General features: G+C 36.0%; 1 protein-coding gene across 1 annotated transcript; it reads left to right on the top strand.

The window, feature by feature from the left end:
- Positions 1-5,364: 5,364 nt before the first annotated feature.
- On the top strand, positions 5,365-16,761 carry LOC137745074 (insulin-degrading enzyme-like 1, peroxisomal). Its single transcript, XM_068484947.2, has 25 exons — positions 5,365-5,607; positions 5,728-5,803; positions 6,204-6,271; positions 6,985-7,076; positions 7,164-7,237; positions 7,323-7,366; positions 7,662-7,713; positions 8,398-8,520; positions 8,602-8,714; positions 8,865-9,027; positions 9,645-9,737; positions 9,955-10,040; positions 10,500-10,586; positions 11,209-11,312; positions 11,435-11,537; positions 11,942-12,037; positions 12,116-12,305; positions 12,441-12,502; positions 12,591-12,695; positions 13,874-14,075; positions 14,181-14,389; positions 15,186-15,362; positions 15,440-15,526; positions 15,938-16,060; positions 16,205-16,761. Exons 1-25 carry the CDS (start codon positions 5,482-5,484, stop codon positions 16,448-16,450), a joined length of 2,901 nt encoding a protein of 966 aa, XP_068341048.1. The 5' UTR covers positions 5,365-5,481; the 3' UTR covers positions 16,451-16,761.

Below are 16,761 nucleotides of genomic sequence, written 5' to 3'. Positions count from 1 at the left end.
GGCAAGGCAAGGCCTTCTAGAAGGGTTTGATGCGCCACTTTTGTAGGGTTTCTAGAAAGAATGGGTTCTGTGGCTGATTTAGGCCTTTCTAGAAGAGGATGCTTCTAGAAATAGGTTCTAGAATTACCTATTTAGGTCCCCTTGCAATTAGGATTAAGACATGATAAGGTTTGGAAATGATAAGATAAGATAAGGTTTGGATAATGTTTTGGATAATGTTGGATAAGGTTTTAGATAAGGTTTTGGATAGGGTTTCCTCTTTGAGCTACTTCCTTATCCACTTTGTCTTTAGCTTAGTTCCTTCCTCTTCTTATCACATTTCTAGCCTCTTGAAGTCCAAATTCGTCCATCCATGTTGGCCCATATGCAAGCTATCCACATAGTGTCCAAAATTGCTCCAAAATGCACCAAAATGCACTTTCTTGATACTTTAACCTATAGGACCTACAAACACACGAAATTGAGTTGTAATACGACATTAACTAAGATATAATAGCACAAATGCACAAGAATAAGCTAGCTAAGTCGCCTAAATATGCTCCTATCAATACAGTCGGATGTTATATGAACCAAGTCTAGGGAAAGGTACCGAGAAATTGGTGAGTAAAGGTTTGGTTGCATCGAAACCAACCCTTATCCAAAGAAAACCCCTGAAGCCGGTTTCTAGAGAGTCTTCCACTTCTAAAACTGCACCCAATCTAGCTTCCAAACGTCTAGCATTTTTCACAGTGCAATAGTTCATTAGTATGCCATATGCGTAAACCCAGTAAATAACCATGTTTGCCACAATGTTGTCCAAAGAGTGATAGGTTGGCCGTAGCTTCACCGAGAATATGTAATCTCTAATGAACTAAGGGTTAGCCTCTAGAAGCATTCTAGCAACAACCTCTTCTCCAACAGTGATTGCAAAAACATTGGCTTTTGCACAAATGACCCAAACCACACCTATTTTGTTCTAAGCAGATCTAAGAACTTTCTTGACTACGATTTGAGATAGCTCATGATCCGCAATGAGTCTTCCCACCAGATGAATGGTATTATCGAACATTTCTTCAAGGTCAAGGCTGTCCTTCAAGGTGCCGGTCACCTAGTCCAATTCCTCCTCATCGATGTTCATGGTGTAACAAAGCAGGAAGGTTTACAACATAACACATATGGTTTTTCTCGATTCAAGTAAAACCGTAATCTTGTCACTCCCAGCTTCAATTTGGTATATTTTATATGAAAGTTGGTTGTGAAATGGATCTGAAAGAGAGTCGGGAAGTTAATGATTGATCTAGGTGACCGGCGATGAGGAGGAGTCTGTCGGGAGTGGTCGTTGAGCATGACAAGGACGAGAAATAGAGGATAGTCTTAGCTAGTCCCATGGTTATTGGGGGGTCTCACTAAGACCTCTTAGTGAAGGGTTTTGTCCATGCTAGTCCCCTTTAGTCTCATTAATGTTAGTCCCAGCATGGAACAAACACAGTATTGGACTAATAGTTAGTCCAGTCCAGTCCAGTCCAAGTTAGTGAGGGCAAACAAACGCCCCCCTAAAGATAGTATACTTTATCTCACGATACAGAAATCAGAGAACAGATCCAAGATGGATACAAATATCAGCACAAAAGGCTACATAAATGGAGTCCAAAGGTACCAGTAGCACCGCCAAAATAACAATGATTAGATGGTTACTGAAGGAGGGGGTTTTGCACTCCTAGGTGGAAAGGAAAAGGGAGTATAGCGGAAGAGGAGGACGAGGAGCATTGTGACTTTTTTGTTTGATAATCACCTAAAATTCTAAATAGGAGGATATTACGCTTTATCTCGAATGCCAGCATACTTTAGGAAAACCTAACCTTCAAAGTTATATGTGTAATTCATAAGTAATTCGTAAAAATATTTGGGTTGTTAAGATAACGGTGGAACTCTAGTACTTTTACAACTTGATTTTCTAAAATTGTTTTCTTATAGTTTAATTTCCTTTTGCCGATTCCTTTAAATTGTTTTCATTAAAATTCGTTTTTATTATTTTAAGTCATAAAATCAATATTTTCTAAAATTTGTTTCAAATAATTAATTAAGAATAGGTTTAATTATAGATTGTTTTAAATAATTCATGTGGAGAACGACCATGTTTGAGCCGTTTATACTACAATTATATTGTTGTCTTGCAAGTGTTTTTAAATGTTCTTATTCCTACTTTTGCAAATGATAAAAAATCCTATCAATGGCTAATCAAGAGTTCATGAAAATTACACATGTGTTCTCAAAGTGACTTTAAAGAATCACTTTGAATTTTCTTAAATGGGATTTTATGAAGTAGGTGATGAAGAAAATTGATAAAGTCTATGAATGAAGTCTAGATATGGAGTGTGAGAAGTTGATTGTGGTGTACCTTGGATACAAATCAACTCATCTGGAAGCATAAAAACCTACAACTATTAGGGGAGGAAAACCTTTGGAGAGGTCAAAACGACTCAAAATACAATCAAGCTCTCATAAGTCCAAAATATAGCTATTGGGGCGAGAAACAAAGGTCCTTGCAAAAGTTATTAAAAAAATAAACAATCAATAAGCAAAGGTCCTTTGTATTCATCTTTTTTTTTTTAATTTCACCACTCAATCGTACGTAATTTTCTTCAATTCTTTGTGCCCTCTCCTTTTTTTCAATCAAACTAAATTACTTTCATTAATTAAAAAAGGCAAGCACAAGGAAAAGGTAACCTAAAAGGCATCTCACTACCTAAGTACAAGCCCAACAGCAAATGAGAAAATACAGTAGATAGGCCCAAAAATAGCCAGCTGAACAACAACAAAAAGATCCCTAAGATTGGAAAGGAAATCAGCAGCCACCAAATGCGCGTCCATCACAAAGCCACCACCACCACCACCAAGAGAACTAATTAATGGAACAACTAGATCAATAGAAAATGGGAGCGAGCCACCTGCGCAGTGAGTGCTCCCATAATCCTACCAAATAGTGCTAAAAGCACTTTGATAGCCACCAACACTCGAGGAGAAGCACACAGGCCGAGTAGCAGAGGCCGTTGGTTGAGGACACCCGACATAAAGTAGCATCGAAACGGGAGAAGGTCATGAAGGTCTAGATCTAAGACCAGCTCATGAGAATTGAGACAAAGTTCAAAGAACAAAACTCAAGGGAAGCCAAAACAAAGACCAAAAGAAAAAACGTTCATAAATTAAAAAAACTAATTGAGTGGGAGGATGAAGGAAAGAATGAGGGGAAAAGGGAAAATGCAGAGAGTGGAGATGGATGGGAATGAGGGAATGAGGGCTAGAAAAAGGTGGGAAGGATAGGGGAAGGATGGGAGAAAGATGGGGAAAGAGGAAAAAGCAGAGGGTAGAGAAGGAAGAGAAATAGGGAATGATGACTAGAAAGAGGTGGAAGTCAGTTACCGCCGACCCCAAAACCAGAGTAAGGAGCAGCGGCTAGGGGGGTTTCGTTTTTCCTAAAGGCAAAGGGAGGAAAGGTTTTAGAGAGAGATAGAGAGAAGTAGAGAGATTAATTTCATGTGCCCTCTCCTTAAATCACACAAATAAGTCGCATTGATCATTAAATAAATTAGTTCAAATTGTTTGGAAATATGTTTAGTCAATTTTATTTTGATTTTAATTAAAACAAACAAACTAAGGACATGTTTAATGGATATGCAAGGTATGAGCATTATTTTTATTCTTGACATAGCATGCACTTACTAGTTGTCAAAGTTTCAGATTGGACTTGGAAAATCTTTCAAAATAGAGAGAGCTTCGAATGGTGATAGGGGCACTGATGTAGTGCCTGCGAAAGGCTCTTCAACACTCAAGTTAGAAACAATGGAGAAAGATGGGTTTATGTTCTATGTTAAGCACATTTCGTTTTTCAACATATTTGTACTATTTAAAGAAGTTGTCCTTATAAAGTGTTTGGGTGTAGTCCTTTGAACGAGATGTGAACGTAGATTGTAGGTGAATGGAAAATATATTTATTTTAGGAATATTTGAGTAACACGTGTAATTAAAGTTAGATTAGAGGTGGAAGCATGACAATATGAACTCAAAAATAATTTTACTCTTGGAATTTAAAAGCTTAGTAAATGGTGAGTCAAGACTTAACACAAACTAAAAGAGGAAGGAAATGAAAGTACTTTATACCTTTGAAGAACATTGTTTGCTTTCACAAAATATTCATCTCAGTGAGGGCCTTCAATCCTTTCTTCTATGCTCTGTCTTGTAGTGTTGAATATAATTTTCAAGTTTCAACACGATGGAACCTTTAAATGTTCAGGCCAAGGAGAGATTGAAAAGGAGATGGATGATCTAGGAGAAGATTTGGTGCTAACAAAATAACGCCTTGATGGCCGGCCTATTAGAAGGAAAAGGGAGATTGATGTTTCTCCAATTTCCTCCACAAAGCCCTAAATAAGTCTAAGCTTATTTAGGATGAATAAGACTAAGCTTATAACTCTCTTATATAGTGTCACGCCCCAACTTGAATAAAAAGGAAAACTCAACTTTCAAGTTAGGGAATGAATCACATCTCAATTCTAGTTAATAACTTACGACAAAAACTGAAATGTGACAGAAAATAATACCTAAGTATGTATTGAACGTTAAGTCCAAACGTATTACACATAATTCCCAAAATGAAAATTTAGTTCTTACACACCACATAATACATAGGTGAAATTATATAAGGGGTGAGACCATATTCATTACCCTAATTAATTATACAATATTATACAGAGGCAATTCTTCACTCTCGCTTAAGGTTTAGGGTTCTAGCGAGGTACCTACCAGATCTATAAAGAGGTGAGTGCAAAACCACAGCTCAGTAAAAACATCATCATAGACAATTGGTCAAACTAAACAAAATGCCACATATACAACCATCCAAATCAGATTATATAGACATCTTAAGATTAATGAAAAAAAATGCTAGCCTCCTAAGGTTATTGGGCCTTAATTTGTCATACAACTTGACTTAAGAGGCTCGATACATCAAGCTCCTTGGACAAAAAATTTACTTAAAGCCCAATATGAATTTACTGTTTTATCAAAATCAACTCCTTAACACTATATTTGGATGAGAGAAATATATTTAGAATTTAGATAAAAATCAAAATTTATAAATTGACGTGCACTAATTTCCTTGTTTGGATTCATAAACATAGAAATTTAGAATTTCTGCGCGGAAAAAACCCTTGGAATTGGGACTCCAATTTCTAAGTTTAAATTTAATATAAATAGGCGTTATTTTTCAATTTCTATGATTGAGAGTTTAAAAATAACAAATTCTGTATTAAATTTTTATTTTTTTTTAAGTTAAACAAACAAAAAAAATTCATAAATCTTTTTAAATAAATCCCGTGATTTCAATTTTCATTATTTTATCCAAACAGAGTCAACTCACCATAATCTGAAAGTCTTTTCTATCGCAGCGGGTGTGTTCTTGTTTCTTCTTGTTTGGTTGGAGAGAAAGACGAGGACAATTTAAGAATGGCGATCGGGAAGGAAGAGGTGGAGGAAATAGTGAAACCCCGTACGGACAAGAGGGAGTACAGGAGGATTGTCCTACCGAACTCCCTCGAAATCCTTCTCATCAGCGATCCTGATACTGACAAGGCATATTTCTTTTGATTTTCTCTTTCTCAATTCAATTCGCTTGATATTCACATTTTATAATCTTTGGTTTTTATTTTTTAATATAATTTATTAATTTTTGCTTAAATTATGTTTTCTCAGTGTGCTGCTTCCATGGATGTCAATGTTGGTGCTTTTAGCGACCCTGATGGCCTGGAGGGCCTTGCCCATTTCCTTGGTAACTTTAATTCCTTTTTAATTCTTTTGATAAGACCATATTTTAAATTATTCTAATCTAGAAGGCGGCTACACGGCTGACCGAAAAAAATAAAAAATAAAAAATAAAAAAATAAAAAAAACACCGTTCAGTACTGAAAAAAGGCACTCTAGTTTATTCTGATGCCATTTGGGGTAGCGGTGGATAATCAAATCATGGTACACGACAGTCTCTTTAGCATCGAATAGATTTTTGATATTTCTTATTGTCAAATGAAAATTGTGGTTGGTTGAATAGATCACCGAAGGAGTTTAGTACATATTTGGATGACTTATTGTTAATCAGTTTTCATGGCATTGGTGTTGAAAAATAAGATGTTTCTTGACATTCCTTTCTGAATTCTGCATGTGTTTTGTTGCAGAGCATATGCTGTTTTATGCTAGTGAAAAGTACCCTTTGGAGGATAGTTACTCGAAGTACATCACCGAGGTATTTTCTGCCAAAATTCATAGCTACACATGGATTTTTGAATTTCTTTCTGCAGGAGTGCTCAATCAAAAAAAAAAAAAAAGTGGAATGGATTTTTGTGTTTCCGATTCTCCTTCACTTTCTGTTTCTGATTGTCAAACTTTGTGGAAAGTAGTGGAAGTTAAAATGATACAAAAGCAAATATCAAAGACTCGACTAAGAAACGTGTCATTTTGTAAGGAGAAGCCTTGTATAACAGTTCAGAATTATTTCGAGCTTGAATATCATTCCTAACTTGCTTCTTCTTTGGGAATTCGGGAATTCTAACAGGTGTTCTTATCACTTTTATGTTTTCTGATTTCACAATTGTCATTGCTTTTTGAGGTGCTATTGGTGTTTCCCATATTGTACCATTTGTTAATGTTGTTTGATGAATCGGATTGGAGATTTTGATTGACTAGTTAGCTCCTCCCCTATTCCTTTCGTCTATCTATCCAAATTCTGTAAGATATGTTTTGTTCCGGTGCGTTGTTCGCCAATCCATTCTCAGGGACTGTCCAATACGAGAGAGGCAAAATTTCTAGTATTATATGTTTTTGTGGTACTATGATGGAAGTACATTATCATGAAAATAATGTTTAACATATTCTATTTAAGTGTACACTAGATATTTTTTTATTAGGGGTCCTAAGATTGCTTATCAACCTCTATGTGTTTTATATTCTGATGCACAGCATGGAGGGCGAACAAATGCTTATACAGCCTCTGAGCACACCAACTATTATTTTGACATCAATTCCGATGGTTTTGAAGAGGGTTTGGACAGGTTGATGCTTTTGTTTCTGTTAACTGCTATCGTCATCATTACAATTCTAAGAGTTGAACCTAGTGTTGATATGTAGTTGTTGTTCAGATTTGCTCAGTTCTTTATTAAACCATTGATGTCAGCTGAAGCTACAATGAGGGAGATCAAAGCTGTTGATTCTGGTTGGCGGCTCTGTTTTGATATATTTTTTATGCTTGATTTTTCACTGTAATGACCGTTAATGACAAATGTGTGGCTGGTGTACAGAGAATCAGAAAAACCTGTTGTCTGATGCATGGAGAATGAACCAGGTACGACTCGCCTTTGGATCATAGTCTGTCTTTATATGACTACAATACTTTGAATATTACTAATATTGGAAAACTATCACTGACATTCAGGCTGCGGTTAGTTTCGTTGAAGAAAAGTATATCTTTGAAATAGTTCTTGAACAGTTGAACTATTATAGTATTATGGTCCTAGTATCATATGTGTTATGCATAGTTTTATTCCAGTGTATCTGGGCACATTGTTGCTGAGTTTCATAATTCATTTATGTCTTCAAGAGGTGTCTAACCTTTTTCTACATGATTTGTCTTTGTACAGCTCCAGAAACATCTAAGTGCGGCTGACCATCCGTACCATAAATTTAGTACAGGTCAGCATTAACTGTTGATTATAACCAAATGTGCCTCGAGGTTCATATGAAACAGGAAGCAGGTCATTTTTATGTGCATATGCTTTCTGTAGCTGATAGGATTTAGTCTCTGGTTATGCATCGGTGAAGTCTCTTCACATGCTTCTGTAATTTACCCCCATTTGTATGTTCAGTTTCTGTCTATCTGTTTTTATGGGTTTGCTTCAAGTTTTTCACAGCATTGCAACAGTCCAACACATTTGACGTGGGCACAACCTTTGCTTAGAATTGCTCTTGCTGCTTAGTGATGCTTGGATACATATAACAATCGCTTTCAAGTATCTAAGAAATATTTCAGTCATGCTGTGTGTTGTTGTTGAGTTCAATATCAAACTCGTGAATGCAATAGAGGATGATTAAATTATTGTAAACTATATCACAAATGTCATTATCTTACAAGTGAAAAAGTTGTGAGTTTATGTGCCTAAACAGTTCTCTTATTGGACTGCCTACAGTCACTAATACTTGGGAAGAAATGACCCTTCTCTATAAATATTGTTTCTTTTGGCTGTTTGCCGATTATGTTCAGTTTCATTTCTGTTTTGTGGGACTATGGAAAATACAGACTTTTCTTACGAGAATACCACTGTCTATTCAGACTGTCTGCCATGTCTCTTATGGTACCTACTTTTCTTACTTGTTCAGGGAATTGGGAAACTTTGGAGGTCCGTCCAAAAGCAAAAGGATTGGATACCAGAGATGAGCTTATTAAGTTCTATGAACAATATTATTCTGCTAATGTCATGCATCTTGTCATTTATGGAAAAGGTTTGTAGTTACATTCACATATAAAGGTCCGATTCAGTTTCCCTGTGGTCAAGTTAATAATTATCACTATGGATATTTCAGAAAACCTTGATAAAATTCAAGCCACTGTAGAGGACAAGTTTAAGGATATTAGAAACATTGACCGCAACTGCCTTCATTTTGGTGGTGAGCCTTGCACATCAGAACATTTACAGGTACACATGCTTCTGTTAAACTTTTTATGCTGAGTTGAACTTGCTTTCAGGACATACAGAATTGCTGATAAGGAAAAAAAAAAAACCTTTAAAAGGTCTTATATTCAGATGTATAATTCTTTTCGGGTTTCTCTTGTGTGTTTATTTCAGATTCTTGTCAAAACTGTTCCAATCAAAGAGGGTCATAAGCTGAGACTTGTGTGGCCAATAGCTCCAGAAATTCATCATTACAAGGAAGGGCCATGTAGGTACCTTAGTCATCTCATTGGCCACGAAGCAGAGGGGTCTTTGTTTGCCGTCTTGAAAGCTTTGGGTGAGTTTTGGATTATCTGTTACATGCTTCAGATAATGAGTTTTTGAGCAGATGGTATTTGTACTTGGAACTCTTGAGAATAGAGGCCAACTTTTTTCATAATTTTCATTTCAGTGCCTTTCATAGACTACCTCTTTGTGTTAGATGATTTATAATTAGGCAGGGTGGCAGCTACTGTTCACAGTTCCTGTTTATCATCCTATACTTCACACTCTATGCTTTATCATTTTACTCCATAATTGTTTTTTTTTTATCTGAATTATGAAGGTTGGCATTGTACTTGGGTATGATTTATAATGTTTGGTTATCATGCAATTGATTTACGTAGATATGGAAAGTAGTTGCCGGATTCAGTGAAATAGCGTCCGAGTTCCGTATCGGTACGGACATACCGATACTTGGGCGATTTGATGGTGAATTCGTTGGTTAATCTAGCCATCTCTAATCATTTATAATCAGATTACAGAAAAGAAAAACGCAACTGTAAATTTTGGGAAGAAAAATGCACCTGTAAATTTTGGGAGGAGAGGAGTGAAACAACTGAAATTTTGGATGGATGAAGTTAATGTGCTTGGGTTAATCTAACTTCAAGTTTTCTTTTGTTCTAAAAATTGCAGGATGGGCAACAGGTTTGTCTGCTGGGGAATCGGATTCAACGTTGGTCTTTTCTTTCTTTAGAGTAGATATGGATCTCACGGACGCGGGTCATGGTTAGTTTACTTTTTAGTGTTTCCATTTTTGGGTAATCTTATTTCTCCCATCCTCTGCTCCCCTCCCTCTAGGCTTCATTTCATTTTGGATGAGTGTCTCTCACTTATCTTTAAGACGGCTTGAAATGCTTACTAACATTTTCTTTTGTCGGGAGGCATTATTTTAACTTGTTTTGTCGTTTTCTAGAATGTGATAATCCTTTTGATTATTTTGCAGAGCACATGCAAGACATAGTAGGTTTGCTTTTCAAATACATTTCCCTCTTACAGCAGTCGGGTGTTTGCGAGTGGATTTTTGATGAGGTATGCGCGTGCATTCTAGTTTATGAATTACTGGTGCATGATACCTTCCTCTGTATTGTGTGTCTAGGATCGTCTGTAGTATCCTTCACAGTATGAATCACCAGTGCGTAGTGTTACCAATAACATGGCTAATATGTCATGGTTTCATATTATTTCTTGATTCTGAGCTGTGCAATCCTTCACATTTGTTTTTCATCTTTAGAGAAAGAGAAGTCTAAGGGTGATTTTTCCGAGTTTTTGGTGTCATCTCAAGGACTCCAGGGGTTGAACTGGTTGTACATATATGATTCATCACCATGTTCTCTTGATTTCTTTATTTCTAAACAGTTTAAACACTGCTGCAGTTTGATTTGAGGAATGAATTATAGAATTTTGTTAATTTCGATGTTCAAATTTGGTATGGAATTTGTCTCACTGATTCTTTCTCAAGGACTCTGAAAGGAATTGTGATTATTGTAGCTTTGTGCTGTTTGCGAGACGAAGTTTCATTATCAGGACAAAATGCAGCCTATTAATTATGTTGTCAGCATTTCGACAAATATGCAGGTACTAGGCTCTTGGTTTAGTCTTGCTTTGTTTAAGGATACTGAAATGGATTGTGTTTAATGTAGTATCCTCTATAATTTGTGTTCGAGTAGTTTGTAATTAATTTCTGGTCCCTGAACTTTTCTTTCAGATTGGTTGATATTTTGTTGCCATTATGCATCTTTATTCAAATGAGAACATTGTGCCTTTGATGGTGGAATTGTAGTATGTTGAAAATTTTCTAAGTTGTTTGGTTGGAAAGGAGGAGAAAATTGTTACGGAAAATTTGAGGTGGTTTTCTTTTGGGATAGAGCAAGATTCTAGGCAGCTTTGTGTACATCGGTATCAAATGAATATAAAAATTTCCAGTTTTTCTATCTTCATGTGGATTATGGAGCTACTACTTTTAAGTTTGTTAATTCTTAATGGCCCTGTGTTATAATTGTATTGTTTGTACGTATAAGGTAATTATTGTACCGTCTGGGGGGACTGCTTGTTTCCTGCTATTGTAGTGTTTTGTTTTACATTGTTAAAGTTCTTTGGTTTCTGAAGAAGTTCTGGACAGGAGGAACTATTCTAGTTCGGTAATTAATGTTCACTTGCTTGCTTCTTATTCACATGACATTTTTACATCCGTATCCAGAAATATCCCCCAAGAGATTGGCTAGTAAGATCATCCTTGCCTTCTAACTTCAGTCCAGACACTATCCAAATGGTGCTTGACAAGCTTTCTCCAAACAATGTCAGGTAAGTGTATCACTAAGTTGGATTCTATAGAGTTATGTAACTATTTTCCAAGCAAATCCTTCTTGTCGATTGAAATAAGTTTCCTCATAAATTTATGGAGTAATGGTCTTTTTTTTGTACAGAATTTTCTGGGAATCAAAAAAATTTGAAGGTCATACTAACATGACTGAGCCATGGTATGGAACTGCTTATTCCGTTGAGAAAATTAGTGGCTCAATGATTCAGGTTGGTTATGAATTCTTACATAAATCAATATATACATACATATATATATATATTTATTGAACAAAATAGAATTAAGAAGTTGGAGTTTATTTTGGGGTGATACGGATGCGTAAGGTTTGGTACTTTTTTTTGTTAATCTCATCATTTTGGAGATTTTATGTATATTTTAAAGGGGATAAGAGAAAACCACTTTGAAAATTTTTCATTGGTGTAAATCACTTTTTATATAATATATATTGATGAATACAGTAGCGCTAAGCAGTTTTATTTCTTTTTTGGGGTGATAAGAATGTATTAGGTATGTTGCTTTTTTGTTAATTTCATAAGTTTAGAGAAGTAATGAATCTTGTTAACGGAATATGAGGAAACCACTTTGATCCCTAAACCTTTACATTTGATTGCAGGAATGGATAGTATCTTCCCCAAATGAGAATCTGCACTTACCAGCCCATAATGTGTTCATCCCCACTGACTTGTCGCTTAAGAATAATCATGAGAAGGTGTGATGAATGGTAAATTCTCTCTCTAAGTTAGTACAACTTTAAAAATTCTTCTGATCCGATTGACATTTTTTTCAGGCCAATTGTCCAGTTCTGTTAAGAAAGTCGCCGTGTTCAACACTTTGGTACAAGCCTGATACAATGTTCTTTACTCCTAAGGCTTACGTTAAGATTGATTTCACTTGTCCCCACGCAAGTGAATCCCCTGAAACAGAAGTCCTAACTAATATGTTTACTCAGCTGTTGATGGATTACTTGAATGAATATGGTAAAATTCCGTACTTACAGCTTCTTACTTTCTTCCATTGATGGTGGCCTATTTTGTTCTTCGCTTACAACAAAGGTGTTATTTTCTTGAACCAGAGCTTATTTATTTTTTTATTTTATTTTATTTTTTTGTCAGCCTACTATGCTCAGGTTGCTGAACTGTTTTACGGAATAACCCACACAGATAGTGGGTTTCAGGTATGGTGTCTGACTATGTGAAACTTCCTAGCCGGTTCTTTGGATTGTTGTTTTGTTTCTGTAAATGATCTTTTATTTTCTTGTGTAGGTGACTCTGGTTGGCTATAACCACAAATTAAGAATTTTACTGGAAACTGTAGTTGAGAAGATTGCAAGCTTTAAAGTGAAAGCTGATAGGTTCGCAGTCATCAAGGTAACCTTAAGGCTCCTTGTACCTAAAACTGTTATATTTTAAATGTTTCAATACATTGTTCTAGATGAGCATTTTGATAAGCTATTAGCGGCAGAAGAGTAACTGGATTAATAATTTTTGCATATCTTAATTTCGGCAGCGCCAACAAGATTTCTGAAAAGAGACAGATCATATCTACCTATTTATTTTCAGAAATAATTTTGGAACAGTCTCTGTATTAGCTATTTTAGGATGTCCAAGATTCCCCTCCTGCTCTCTTAAACTTGTAGTAGAGCTTGTCATGATCATGGAGATTTTCTAAGTTGGCATAGAGAATCTTTGCCGTGTATATCTCATATTGAGAATGTGTAGTCTTGCCCTTAAGAAATATAATGTCTTCGGCCTCTCCATCCATGTCCAATTTTTATTGGTTGGTGGGATGCTCTAGTTCTATCATGTCATAAAACCAGGAAATCACCGTGTCAGGCGCAATGGCCACACATGCTTCGATGTTCCTCGATATAAATTATCCACATTTTTGGCTCAAACACACTACACGTGAGGGGACATGTTGAGAGTATATCTCACATGGGACTGCAAAACCTTGGTTTATAGAATGTAGAATGTTCTATGTGTCCGGGGTCAATTGGTTTTGGGTTGCATGATCAATCAATCTTTTTTTCTCTTTTACACAAAATTTACAATCACACTGTGGCCCAAAATAATACACTTATTATGAACATTCTAACTTGTAGGTACAAACCTAGATTTCATCATCATCGTCGTCGTCGTCATCATCATTGTCATCATTATTATTGTTAATCTTCATGACCGAACATAATTAATTTGTGATTTTTATCATTTAGTCTGTTTTCCTCAGGAGCACTTTCTTCTTGCATTTTTCTATTGCTCTGAGACTTGATAATTGTAGCTTTTTTTATTAGGAAAACTAATGAAATGGGCTTGAAAACTTTGAGTTTTAATGATAAGGACAAAATAAAGAGTAAAATGAATAATACTAGGATTGACTTTTTAGTGTAAAAATATGGTTTTTCGTTAAAGTGAACAGTACCGGGAGCTTTTCGTTAAAGTTCCCTTTTTTATTTTTGTCATGCCTTTGCTGAACTCATTCCTTTGAATGTTTGCATTGGCTTAACCGCTTCTTACTTGTGTTATTTTCCTTTGAATGTTTGTATCAGGAAATGCTCATAAAGGATTACCAAAACTTGAAATTTCAACAGCCTTATGAGCAGGCTATGAACTACTCCGCATTAATTCTACAGGATCATACTTGTCCATGGACGGAAGAACTTGAAGCTCTTCCTCACCTTCAAGTTGAAGATCTTGCTAAGTTTGTCCCTTGGATGCTCTCGAGGGCCTTTGTGGAGTGTTATACAGCTGGTTACCTTTTTTGTTTCCTTCAAACAATTTAGGATATATCTTGTTATCTTGATTTTAGTTTTCATTTTTGTATTGTTATTCAACGTTAGTTATATGCTTTTGCAGGAAACCTTGAGAAGAACGAGGCTGAGTCAATGATCCAGCATATTGAAGATGTTTTCTTTAAGGGCTCAAATCATATTTCCCAAACTTTATTTCCATCCCAGCATTTGACGAATAGAGTTGTGAAACTTGAAAAGGGCAAGAGCTACTTCTACCCTGTGGAAGGACTTAATCCAAGTGACGAGAATTCTGCCCTTGTCCACTACATCCAGGTTCATAAATTTGTTTACAGAAGGAATAAACTAGATTTTGTTGGATGGAATATTTCATTTTAGACGGTCTTGTTCAAAATTCAGAAAACCTTGTAAGAGTTCCCACTGAAATGTTTTAAACCAGCAATTTTTTCTCAGTACAGAAAATTTTCAGGAAATTTGAATATTATTAGAGCTGCACAACTTCTAAAATGTGTAAATTTTTAGTTGCAGCACAGGTTTTGTCTTTGTTTTCAACAGTGTTTCAAAAACTAGTTTTAAGATTCAGCTTGGCGGTTGATGGGGCGGGCGCCGTTGGGGGGGGGGGGGGGGGGGGGGTGGTGGTGGGGGTGGTGGTGGGGTTGCTACGAAGAAGACGCCCCTGACCTGGGCATTTGAATTTTTGTTTTTTGGAAAAAAAAAAAAAAAAAAATGAAAAAGGGGCCCAAACCCAAAACGTCGTTGTTTTGGGGCGGGGTTTTTATAAAATTCATGCTACTTTTATGTTTCTTAGTTTCTAATAGTTTATTATGACTTAATTGATATGAATTAGAGAAATAATAATAATAGTCAAATATTTGATTGCTCAGCATGCTTGCTTGATTGTTTAATAAAGGATTATATTTTGTGTATATATGTATATCATATGTGTGTGTGTGTGTGTGTATGTTACATATTATAATAATTATACGTACCATGAGGTATCACCTCACGTCTCAAGGCTATCGCCTAGGTGAGGCTATCCATGAAACGCCTTGGCTCCGCCCTCGCCCTTTAAAACATTGATTTTTAAACACAATTATGTTAATATGTGTAGGTTCATCAGGATGACTTTATGCTGAATGTGAAACTTCAGCTGTTCGCTCTTATTGCAAAGCAGCCTGCCTTTCACCAGCTTAGGTCTGTTGAGCAACTTGGTTACATCACGGTCCTCTTGCAGAGGAATGATTCTGGTATCCGTGGGGTGCAGTTTGTTATACAATCCACTGCGAAGGTATAAGCATGCTTCTATTATTGTTGCCCTGTTGCGTTGTCCGCCTATTTCACAGTATGTTATGTTGATCTCAACAGGATCCAGCACATATTGACTTGAGAGTGGAGGAATTCCTCAAGGGGTTCGAGAGTAAACTTTATGACATGCCTAGTGACGAATTCAAGGTGAGATCAACTAGGCTTTATCCTTAACTCCTGTTCCTCTAGTTTTACTACATCTTTTATGCAGCTTTAATCTGTTCTGTATGGAAAATATTTAGACTTCCTTAAAACGTCCGGCAATACCATTTTAACCTTGCATTGGTCTGTCTGCCTTTTATTATCTTCATCCATATCATCTTCACCCTTCCATCAGTCTTTCTTGCGATGATTCGTATCCCCATTTACAGATGGTAGATGACTTTTAATATCAATATTCAATCACTTCTACATAAAATGCGAACCCAAAAATTAAAAATGTTTAATGTAGGATGTCATATATGATTGTGAGCCTAGTCGTAAAACTTAGATGAGAATTCGGAGCATCAAAGGGATAGATTTTATGATAAATAACTGTTGGAACTGTTTTCTACGTAGAGCAACGTAAATGCATTGATCGACATGAAGCTTGAGAAGCACAAGAATTTAAGGGAAGAAGCTGGATTTTATTGGAGGGAGATTTCAGATGGGACACTCAAGTTTGATAGGAAAGAGTCTGAGGTATGAATTCAATGTTTTAAGATACTTATACAATTCGAGGTGATCGATTCATTTTACTCTTTTCAGTACAATTGAATTAGAAAAATGCCTGAGATAAATGTGCCTGTGATTACAATTTACATAAATTGTTGAAACTTGAAACAGATTGCAGCACTGAGGCAGCTTACACAGCAAGAATTGATAGATTTTTTCAATGAGCATATAAAAGTTGGGGCTCCTCAAAAGAGGTCGTTAAGCGTACGAGTGTACGGGAACTCACATTCATCGGAGTACGCTACAGATGCAAGCTCACCGGTGCAACCTTGCTGCGTCAAAATAGACGATATATTCAGCTTCAGAAGGTCACAACCTCTTTATGGTTCATTCAAGGGAAATCATGTGAAATTGTAGACTTGAGAAGTAGATATCTGGACAAAGTTATAGAAGAACACCAGAAAAACTAACTTATCAGTATCAGTATTTACCAGAAAAACTAACTACATTTGTCCTTGTAACTTACCAGAAAAAAAGTAAAAAGTAAAAGGGTGTTGTTATCCATACTTTTTTTTACCTCTTGATTTCCGTTCATTGGATCGGATGAATTGAAGAAGATCAAATGAGAGAAATTTATAAGGTGTGTGTGGAAGGTGAAAACAGGTGTCTGGATAGCACAACCTAAATAAAAAATATAAAAAATAAGGCATTGTCGTTGTCATTAAAAA

This window comes from Pyrus communis, chromosome 12 (assembly GCF_041283825.1).
Source record: "Pyrus communis isolate YQ-2024b chromosome 12, ASM4128382v1, whole genome shotgun sequence".
Lineage (NCBI taxonomy): Eukaryota > Viridiplantae > Streptophyta > Magnoliopsida > Rosales > Rosaceae > Pyrus > Pyrus communis.
Note: the sequence above shows the minus strand (reverse complement) of the source record. Positions and strands in the feature narration are given on the sequence as shown.

Bases quoted from the DNA above. Each gene is read 5' to 3' on its own strand.
- LOC137745074 (XM_068484947.2), top strand. From the start codon at position 5,482: ATGGCGATCGGGAAGGAAGAGGTGGAGGAAATAGTGAAACCCCGTACG. The intron at 6,272-6,984 runs GTATTTTCTGCC...TCTGATGCACAG, and splicing joins ACTCGAAGTACATCACCGAG to CATGGAGGGCGAACAAATGC. The intron at 7,077-7,163 runs GTTGATGCTTTT...GTTGTTGTTCAG, and splicing joins TTTGAAGAGGGTTTGGACAG to ATTTGCTCAGTTCTTTATTA.